Below are 10,833 nucleotides of genomic sequence, written 5' to 3'. Positions count from 1 at the left end.
GTTATTTTTATGCGGCCAAAACATGAAATGCTATACAATAAATATAACAAGTCCATCGCACTCTTATATAATATATAAAATTGTATAGTATAAAATTAGTAATAACAAATTCATCGCACTCTTGACAGCATATTTTCTGGTGTTATTATTTTTTTATGGAAATCTTTTAGATTATATAAATTTAAAACTTTAGATAATATTTTCTGCGAATTTTTAATAATTAATCAAAATAATTATTCATGTATATAATATTATGTTATTTCTAAAATTTAAAACATTGTGAGAATATGGTCAAATAATTGGTCTAGGAATTAATGCTTAAAAATATAATATAAACAATCTATATATAAAGAAATTTATTCAAAGGCTAAAATAATTAGTAGCACAAGATTTTCTCAATCAATATACCATAAAATCAGAGCATATCCTTATTTGAATAATTTATTACCAAAACTATATTTTCTTTGTTAAAATATTTTTATTTTGTTTTTTTATATATTATATGGGTATTTAACTAGTCAAATGGCTTATTTTATTTGTTAAAATATTTTTATTTTATTTTATATATATTATATGGGTATTTAATTAGTCAATTTGCTTATTTTAAATAATAATAAAAAAATCTATAATTTAATTAATTTTTATAAATTTGTTGGAAGTATAAATCAATTCATCGTTCTCCACAAGGAACTAACACTCGACGCCATTTCTCCTGTTCGAGCAATTTCTTTGTTTACGAAGTGATCCTCGCTGTTGATTCACTGTCCTAAATGGAGCCGGAAGCCATAGTTGATGAAGCCACCGGTAGCAATAGCGTTCCTTTGCTTCCGAGGATAATTTCAGATGTCCACGGCGGCGAGCGGCGGAGCAATTCTGCCACCATGACCGGTGTTCTTGTGTTCAGCACCTTCGTCGCAGTCTTGGGTTCTTTTGTTTTTGGTTCTGCTGTATGTTTTCACTGAATGCATGATCATGTTCAAATATAGATTACTGTTCTTTTTGTTTTCTTGTCCACTGGTTTTTCAGGCATATCAAAGAGTGGGCTATGACTATTTAATATATATATTAAATATCGTTTATAGAAATTTGGCAGAGTTTGAAATTTTTTTACCCTTCAACCTGTTGTTGATTGTTGGTGGCGCTCTTTTAAAACTAGTGAATTGAATTGGAATGCCTGTGCTATAAATTTGCAGGTGGGATTTTCATCCCCGGCGCAGTCTGAGATTCTTAAGGATCTAGGTCTATCCTTGGCAGAGGTAAATCAATTTTGAAGTTGCCTACACATTTGAAGATATGAACTTTAGTTGTATTAGTAAACTTTCACTCTTATATTTTGTTTCTCATGTTTTATGAATTCCAGGACCTCAATAGACAAGTTACCCAATTTGTTGCTGTAACTAATTTCAGATTGTTCTCTGTATAGAAATGAGCCAGATATTGTGCCAGTACTTGGTGACCCGTCAGTGTTGCAAGAGGATGTGTTTTGATTTTTTTTTAGTTGAAACAACAAAGATAAATATGGAAAGAGTAAAAAATCTGATGCAACAGTTTTAAATGCACCAACAATATGTTTATTGATGAAATTTTTTTATAATGGAAAAGCGGTTCAACGTGAGTAGAATCCATTTCCGTGGTGTTTTAAGGTTTTACTACGGTGCCAGTATTGTATTGATTCTCACACCTTCACATCAAAGGAAAAAGCACGGGATTAGAGATAGCAACTGATCACTTCCTCACATTTGCATAAGATTGGGTCCAGCTAACTTCAGTATTTTCCCAAGGTTTGCTAGAAACAGTAGCAGCAAGGTAAAAATTAATGAGAACATTAGAAACAGTTTGGCCTTTATTAAGCGTGCTGCTCAACAAGTATAAGGAGAGTATGTGCCTGTCTGTTTCATGGTCCAGGATTGGTGGCTTGCTCTCTTGTCACCATCCTTGATAGTCGGCAAAGAACTAACTTTACAGCAATTTTGAAATTACTTGGCTATTTTGAACATGAAAACATTCGATTTTACAAATTTATGTTTTCTCATGCTCTTATCCTAGCAGATTAGATCTTATAATGGCTTTGAACTAGCTTTCGTTTTTCTTTTGTGGAGCTACCCTTATTCTAAAACATCTTAGAGGCATATTCTTTTGTTCTGAAGTTGATGACAACTTGAATGCTCCGGTTTATTCCACTATCTTTGTATTTCAACCCTTCAAATCGCATCATCCAATCTTGAATATCATTGTTGAAGGAGAATAGTAAGTGGTGTTCTGGTGTGCTAAAATGATTATTCCACGCCAGTGAGTGTCAATTGGTGAACAAAGTTAATGTAAGGCAATATTTCGACAAGAAAGCATTTCAAACTTTATATAAATAAGTTCATTTCTGATGATGGTTTAACAGTTATGTTTACAATTCACATTTTTGGCAACATTTATATATGTGTATGTGGTATATTTTACCCACACCATTCATTTAGATTCTGCATCGCAGTATTCATTGTTTGGCTCAATATCAACCATTGGAGCAATGGTTGGTGCAGTGGTTAGTGGGAAGGTAGCAGATCTCTTTGGGAGAAGAGGAGTAAGCTCCTTTGTTTTCCTGATTTGCCTGAATATTACAAAATTTCACCTATGGAAATTATTTGTTTCTCTGGATCATGCAAAATTAATGAAATAATACAGGCCATGGGCATCGCACTGTTGTTTAACGTTTTTGGATGGCTTGCTATAGTCTTTTCAAAGGTATTTTTGCTCATTGTTTACTCATGTTTTTATCTCTGATGAGTTGGAAAGATTCAATTTGCATTCTGGTACGAATTTATTCGTGGGTGGACTAAGAACTTCATTGTAGTCAGGAGGTCAAGGGAAAGGAAATATACATACAAGAACTTGTGTAAAGGCTAACATAATGATCTCCATGTGCAAGTCTAAGTAAAGTGCAAGTTTCTTGAGGAAAGTTTATATCATGCTTTTATTCTCGTCTAAATAAATACTCACACAATTTCAATTGATTATACATTTGAGGGGCAGTGTTTGTATGAGAGAAGAAAGCAGACATTGCTTCACATTATTTAAAATTTTACTGGTGGTACATCGAAAAGAATGTACGAATACTTGTCTACGTGCAGGGTCAACTAGTTTTTTTAAGTCTTTCATTTTTGTTGTTGATTACTGCTTCCCAACAGAATGCTTTGTGGCTTGACATTGGAAGGTTGTCAACAGGATTTGGAGTCGGAATTATTTCTTATGTGGTACATACAGTTTCATACTCCCAAATTCCCTTCCTTGATTTACCCTTTGAAGGTTTTTTACAGTTCTTATTATGTTAGGTACCTGTATATATAGCGGAAATAACACCGAAGAATCTCCGTGGAGCATTTACAGCAGTGAACCAGGTAAAATGGAAATCTGCTTCATACTTTCAAGCCAAAATTTTTATAGCTGCTTAGGCTAGTGTGCTTCGGATGCTTCAGTTGATGATATGTTTTGGTGCCTCCGTAATGTATCTAGTTGGTAATGTCATAACATGGCGTCTCTTGGCTTTGACGGGTAATTTCCTTTCCATATTCGCTTTCTTTGATATATGTGCAAGGCAGTTGAAGTGATCAGGTTGAATTTTAGGAATTATCCCGTGTGTAATACAGCTTGTGGGCCTATTCTTCATTCCAGAGTCCCCCAGATGGCTGGTAAACTCAGATTGAATATTGTTGAAGTTTGTTAAACTTGAAGATCATGGAATAGGTCTGTTCAGTCGTGTTCGAATTTTTCCAGGCTAAGAATGGTCGGTGGGATGGCAGTGAATCATCTTTGGTGCGCTTGCGCGGGATGAGAGCTAACATTCTTGAAGAAGCTGCTGAAATTAGAGTAGCCTCTTCTATTTGTTAACGCTTGTAGGATGATTTTTAAATTTTCCAGCTTATTCTTTTGCTTTGACACACATACAATGTGTTCATGGACTCGTAGGACTATACTGTAACTTTAGAACAATTCAAGGAATCCAGCATAATAGAGTTGTTCCAATGGAAATATGCTCACTCACTTGCTGTAAGGTTCCATCTATTTCTACAAGAGGATTAATGATTTGTTTTATGTGACTTACGATGTCCAAGTACGTGTTTCATATTCACAGATCGGGGTCGGCCTGATGGTGTTACAACAATTTGGAGGCGTCAATGCAATAGCATACTATGCAAGTTCTATATTTGTGTCAGCTGGTAAAGAACATTTACTCAAAGATGAGTAGGAAGAATAATTCTAATCTTTAGCTTATTACAGGTTTTTCAGAAAAAGTGGGCACGACAGCTATGGTTGTCATTCAGGTTTCTATGTTCTGTATTTCGTTTTTTGATTGTTGGATTCTATTTCTCCCATTTCATATAGTTCCCTTTTGCAGGTTCCAATGACTGTTTTAGGAGTCCTATTGATGGATAAGTCTGGGAGATGTCCACTGCTTTTGGTAACACGATTATATCGCCCTTACCTTCATTTAGCTTTTATGACCATCTTCTGAAAGGTTTTCTGTTTCAGGTTTCAGCGGCAGGAACATGCTTGGGTTGTTTCTCGATTGGGTTATCATTCTTGTTACAGGTCTTATCTTGTACCAATCTGTTTCACGCGTCATGTTGATCTGGATACATTTTGTATATTATCCTCCAATTGCAGGACCTTAAACTATGGGAATCCAGCCCCTTTCTATCTCTTGGTGGAGTCTTGGTAATCCATTGTCACTAGTAACTCGAAAACGTGACAATACTTAGAATATTGGCATATCCTATAAGCATTTCTCATTCCATTGGCTCCAATGACCAAAGACTTGTTTAACTTTTCATCAGATTTTTACGGGATCATTCTCTTTAGGCATGGGAGGCATTCCTTGGGTTATAATGTCAGAGGTACAACACTATATCAGAACTTCACCTTATATATTTGCCAGAAATAGTTCAAATCTCACCAATATGTCTGACATTTCTTTGATATTTCAGATATTTCCTATAAATGTGAAAGGTGTAGCTGGAAGCCTGGTGGCAGTGGTAAGCTGGTTTGGTTCTTGGATTATAACATATTCATTCAACTTTCTTGCACAGTGGAGCTTTGCAGGTGATACACTGGCCCCCTCTAGTTTTAGTTTCCAATATCCTACCAATTCAGTAAACATGAGCTCTAAACTTTCGAGTAACCTGGTGATACCATTTCGAATTTTTCAGGTACATTTTTCATTTTCTCAGCCATTTGTGGATTTACGATCATCTTTGTCATAAAGCTTGTTCCGGAAACGAAGGGACGTACATTGGAAGAAATACAGGCATCCTTGGTATCCTTCGGTTTAGCAAAGTAGCCACTACATGTAGGCAGCAAAGCTCTTTAGAGGTTGCACATGGATGGTGGAGAAATGTTGAATATTTGTTTGGAGGCTTTGGAAATTTATTTGCAAAATAAAAATTTAGTTGTGCAAGAGAATTACTAGCTGTTTTGCTACAGCGCGTCAAGTTTAACATGCTCGAGGATTTCTATAAACCGAGCTCAATTTCGAGCACGAGCACCCATAAATCAATACCCAGTACTGGCAATTTACGTATCGTTTTAGAAAATGGAAATCTAGTGGGAAAAAGAAGGAATATGTTATCATTGTTTGTACCGACACGAGCTGAACTCCGAGTTGGTCCTGAAACTCAATAAACAGGAATTGTCTGCATTAGCATCCCTTGTATTCATTCTTAAACAATTGTATATGTAAACCTCGCATCAAACATCAGTCGGCCTTTCGTCTCTCTTTCTTGAAAAGTCGAGAGAACAATGACAGCAACCAATACCAAATCAAAACAAGCCCATTTTTTGTTTCTGGTTTTGGATCTGGACGTGATCCAAATAATCCCTTGTAGAGCTCCTTCTGTTTCTGATAAACAGCTTTGTCATCTTCTGCTAGCAGGCGTAACTCTCTTGTTATTGCTTTGTCTTCAGGGGCAAATTTCCGGGCCTTCATGAAGTCTTCACGAGCAGCATCCGTCTGTCCAAGTTCCGCTCTAGCCTTGCCACGTCGAAACAACGCTTTGACATTGTTCTCCTCCTCGGCCAACACCTAGCCGCAACATCTTTCAAGTCTTATTTTTATTATGGTAGTGATACCAGCAAAAAAAGAGAGTACAAATGATATAGTAAGGGTAGATAACATCATATTGATCCAGAAATTCAAGTTCCATTTTTTTTTAAAATGCAAAGTTCCGTTTAGCTATTATAGCAAACACTTGGCAAATCATGTATCTGACAAAGAAAATACCGAAAAGTGAAAAAGTAACCCAGTAGGTCTATGGGAAACAGAACACGAACCACGTGATCAAGAAGAAAAGAAAAATTCAAGTGATAAAGCTTGTGAATTTTTTAGATACAAAACGCAATTTTTCTGACCATCGTTGTGCAAAATCAAGTTTCTACGTTCTGTTAAAAATCACCTCGTTTTTCTCCTGTAAACATTATCCTGGATCTTATTAAAACCGCTTGATATTACATTTAAGTATCTGAAATCATCTATGATATAGTTTTCCCGTTTCAAATGTTTGGATTGTACTCAATATTTGGAAAAATGTAATAGAAACGTGTAGTCCGACTAACATTAGGATCAAAAGGCGATAAACTCGTGTTTCCTCCAAAAGAGACAAGATCCTAGCCGGCACATTTCATTGACCAAGGGACTATTTACTTTTGAAGCTGAATAAAGGTTCAACAAAATTTGATGATGAGAGAAATGAAAGAAAATAAACAGTCAAAACAGTTCTGAGTGGATGAATTTTCAGGAAGTATCTACATACAATACCACATTGGGCAATAGCTTCCTCATAGCGCTTGAGCTTTATGAAGCAGGCTGCCATATTAAGGTGGCAAGGATTTTTTACTGCCAAAGCCAAATCACGGTACTTCCCAAACAACTGGAACATGAAGTCATCTCCCATGTATGCTATGGCCTAAAGCACAAAAAAATGCCATAAGGAATGTTAATTAAGAAAATGAAAACAACAAAAGTAGTTAAGAGCAGTAATTTTGCAACCATTTCATACTGCTGCATTGCCTCCTTCAATTTATCCTCTTTGAACAAATCATTCCCATTCATCTTTCTTCGATCTGCTGCACCAATTCTCTCTTCTACTGTCATGTCACTGCGAGCTTTTCCCTGTGTGATGATTAGTCAGGAGAGAGTGAATATTTGGAAATCAAAAGTAATCTACGAAAACATTAAGCACGGAGAGAGATATAAAACACGCACTTCTTTGGTTTCATCGAAACCAATTAATTCAACTTCATACACAATATCCGCCTTTGGTGGAACATTTGGAAAAGAAAAATTTCCTTCTTTTCCATATCCTAGTTCCCAACCGACATTAAGCAATGCACGTTCTCCAGATTTCATGCTAGAAATTCCAATAGCCAACCCAGTCTTTTCGTTTTTCTCTGTAGGAAAATATCAGAAGACAAATATTACACATTTTGCAAGAAACTTATATCCCATCATTTTTCACGGTACATCAATGAAAATGTTCAATGAACTCTCATGGACCAAAAAATCTTTTAAAAATAAATATTTATCTTTAAGTTTCATAGTGGCTTTTTGCAATATAAGGATAAAATCCTTCAGAATAACTGTCATCTCCGTAGCTCCATTAATAAAGAAGTTCAGCAAACTAGCCTAGAAAGAGATATGTTACTACACACTAGTAGCACAAAAGAATGGCAAAGGATATTTTGTAAGTTGTCATAAAAGGATCCAAACGAGTGTGTGTACAGATAACTACAGTTACCACCTTTTCGAAAACCAACATGTATAATTCCTTATGTATTACCTTTGCCTAGGATAAGCTCAAGGGGTTGCTGTTCATGCCATGTATCTTCAAACTTGTGTTGGGTACTTTCAGTCCATGCCCTGTAGTGCACTGACAAAAATTTTGGGGTTAGTTTGTGTACCTCTTCCCCATTAAAGCGATGGAAATTTCAAACACAGCAAGCAAATCACCCTAAACTGCCCTTTCAAAAGAAACGAATCAAGTGAAAATTCAAACTATAAATGAAAGTCCACAATAACATTACATGAGCAGCATCCGGATCAAAGAGTTTTATTTGAATAACATAAAAAATTTGAAATTCAAAAACTTTTAGGAAACATCCGAACAAAGATACGGCACTTGCAAGTCCAGCAACCATTTTCATGATAACTCACACACACAAGGTAGTCAAATTCGACCCGTGTACAGTTTCATAATTTGCCTTCATGAGGGTACACCCATTCCTTACATAAATCAAAGCAAAGATCTACGAGTAAGAAGAGGAATAAAGTCATGTAAAAAGGCTATGATCGGTTAAAATTTCCAAACAATAAAGCAAAATCGTATAAGAAATAAGAATCTGGTTCATATAGGAACATTATAACATCCAGGAGAATCAGATTGAGGTATAGGACCATTCCTGAAATTATTTAAATACTCGAAACTGCTATCGTCCCACATCTACACTACCTTTCCCAACTGTAGAAGATTATTGTGTTCCCTCGGTTCATGGCTTGGTATTTCTTTTTCAAACTTCTCATGAGCATGTTTCAGGATTTTCTTAAAATCTTACAAACGTTCTTCCAGATAGATAAAATTTAGTCAGACATGAATTTTGTTACAGTATCATGGTCATCCATCCCCATCATTTGGCAGAATGTCGAGTCCATGGGATGCTAACGTGCATGGATACAAGGATCTTCACTATTTAACATCATTTATCTAAATCGAAAAGACAAATATGCCAACTCATGGAGAGCATTTAATAACTCATGGAAAGCAATTAAGAGGTCAATAAAATCTTATCATTGGACTTACAAAAGCATGTTGAATATTTTGATGGCTTCTGACCATGGCCTTCCTTTATAATTTGCTTTGTCACTTTTTCATGTAGAACTTCCACAGCAGAACTAACCTTAGGGGGGCCACTGTCATCTTGAGGAAGTTCTCCATGCACAACTGAGGCACCTTCAGCAACAATTTCATCATCACCATCTCGATCTGCAAATGATTCATGTTTTATTCATCTCAAATATTCTCATTTTAAAATAAACATAACCATTTTATAATTGATCTGCATACAGAAAATACTTCACATTGCTAGAGAAACACTACCCTCGTGATTCAAGTGCTGTAAGGGGTTCACTCTAGGAGTAAAGTTAACAATAATACATATTATCAAAGTAACAGTAGTATTAGTCTTAAATATATGACTCCCCAAAATCAAACATCTTAGAAAGATCAGTAAAACTACACCAAGTGAATTCCAATTTTTCAGATAATTTTACATTTTCAGGGAATTTAAAAACTTGTAACATTTTATCTTTGGGGCAGCAGAGAAGCATGCCCCAGCCCTGCTGAGTTGCTCAACCAGAGCTATTTATGGATTATGGGAACAGGTCTTCGACACATGGTCATACATATATATGTGTGTGTGTGTAGCAACTATCCAATTTTTAATTCGTGCACCTCACACAATGCTTGGAAAATGACACGCTATCGCACACCACACGATTCCGGGCATCCAATAGAAGTATTGACACAAAATTTAAAAAACACCACAATTTCTAAACCAAACTTGAGATTAAAAACGCCATAACATGATAACTACCTGGCGAAGGCACTCGCTGCTCCTCCAATTCCACCATTATTTATATCTTAAAAGAGATTACCGATATCTGTTATCAACTCCTTTCAATCTGCATCTTTCACAATGCAAAATCCAACAAAAAGAAAGTAAAAAAAACATAAATTTTAGCTAGAGGCAGATCATATGATACTCAATAATAGTCACTCCAGTCAAAATGGCCTGTAGATCAATCAACGAAATCACAAATAACAAAAATGAATCAACGCAGCAAACTTCACTTCTCTGGTCCAGCAGTTTAATAAAGCCAAAAATGGTGTTCAATTCAGAAAACCCTAATAAAGAGGGCAACAGTGGCACGATTACCTTGATCAGCTCAATCTTCTGCTTATACACACATTGCCGGATCCTATTCACCTCTGAGTGCGTGAAAGTGTGTGTTTGTCTTTGTACCAATCGAAGAAAATTCTGGAGAAAGAGAATGAATTGCTTTGACTGACCAAATATTCGCAGGCTCGAACAGTTTTCGGTAAACCGGTCGGATCCAATACAAATAGAAGATCCGTTAAGATTTCGAATAATTCTCATCCGTCCGATCCATTCGAGCTTCTTTGTGAAATCGATCCATCGTAAATTCATTCAAACAATTATGTTCATAATATTTTTCGATCTTTTTATTTAAATTAAATATATAAATTTTAAACTAATATTTTTTTTATATTTTCTTCATAATTTTTTTTGTCATCGAAAATCGTTAATGTTTTTCGAGTCTATATTTCCAATTAATGGTTCAAGTATAATTTATGAAAGTGAATGTTAGAATATGTAAAACTCATATATAATTGGAGCCAAATCTAAGCCAAAAATATCTAAAAATTTGAGTTGCATAATATTCAAACTAGCTTGAAGATTTTTTTAATAATATTATTATATTATTTAAAATAAAAAGTTTAATAAATTACGTAGATGTGTTTCTTGGCAAAAAACTTGTGTGAGATGGTCTCATCGCTCATATTTTGTGAGACATATATCTTATTTGGATCATCTATGAAAAAGTATTACTTTTTATTATGAATATGAGTAGGATTGACCCGTCTCACAGATAAATATTCGTGAGACCGTCTCACAAGAGATCTACCTGTGTTTCTTTATTTGTAAATTGTAATATACCTAATGACAAGGAAACCATGACAAATTATTTATGGGGAAATTATATTTAAAAAAAAA

At 35.2% G+C, this 10,833-nt stretch overlaps 2 protein-coding genes across 4 annotated transcripts; one reads left to right on the top strand and one right to left on the bottom strand.

Annotated features, from left to right (window-relative positions):
• The first annotated feature begins 682 nt into the window (after positions 1-682).
• LOC142517688 (sugar transporter ERD6-like 5) lies at positions 683-5,568 on the top strand. Its single transcript, XM_075620072.1, has 18 exons — positions 683-947; positions 1,194-1,256; positions 2,483-2,572; positions 2,674-2,733; positions 3,177-3,242; positions 3,321-3,386; positions 3,465-3,540; positions 3,613-3,677; positions 3,763-3,855; positions 3,955-4,035; positions 4,121-4,205; positions 4,267-4,310; positions 4,385-4,447; positions 4,519-4,578; positions 4,654-4,704; positions 4,824-4,883; positions 4,974-5,088; positions 5,196-5,568. The coding sequence occupies exons 1-18, from the start codon at positions 771-773 to the stop codon at positions 5,324-5,326; spliced, it is 1,446 nt and encodes a 481-aa protein (XP_075476187.1). The 5' UTR covers positions 683-770; the 3' UTR covers positions 5,327-5,568.
• A 151-nt stretch (positions 5,569-5,719) lies between these two features.
• On the bottom strand, positions 5,720-10,209 carry LOC142517689 (peptidyl-prolyl cis-trans isomerase FKBP42-like). Of its 3 annotated transcripts, none has more exons than XM_075620075.1 (8): positions 9,973-10,209; positions 9,631-9,718; positions 8,838-9,020; positions 7,821-7,910; positions 7,247-7,431; positions 7,031-7,153; positions 6,800-6,947; positions 5,720-6,089 (listed from the first exon to the last, which is right to left on the bottom strand). In XM_075620075.1, the coding sequence occupies exons 2-8, from the start codon at positions 9,665-9,667 to the stop codon at positions 5,968-5,970; spliced, it is 888 nt and encodes a 295-aa protein (XP_075476190.1). In that variant the 5' UTR covers positions 9,668-9,718; positions 9,973-10,209; the 3' UTR covers positions 5,720-5,967. The 3 variants fall into 3 exon arrangements, with proteins under 3 accessions (XP_075476190.1, XP_075476189.1, XP_075476188.1); XM_075620074.1 differs by having other exon boundaries at positions 5,720-6,067; positions 6,795-6,947; positions 9,631-9,724; positions 9,973-10,206; XM_075620073.1 differs by having other exon boundaries at positions 5,720-6,067; positions 6,795-6,947; positions 9,973-10,206.
• Between the last annotated feature and the right edge of the window lie 624 nt (positions 10,210-10,833).

This window comes from Primulina tabacum, chromosome 11 (assembly GCF_025594145.1).
Source record: "Primulina tabacum isolate GXHZ01 chromosome 11, ASM2559414v2, whole genome shotgun sequence".
Classification (NCBI taxonomy): Eukaryota; Viridiplantae; Streptophyta; class Magnoliopsida; order Lamiales; family Gesneriaceae; genus Primulina; species Primulina tabacum.
Note: the sequence above shows the minus strand (reverse complement) of the source record. Positions and strands in the feature narration are given on the sequence as shown.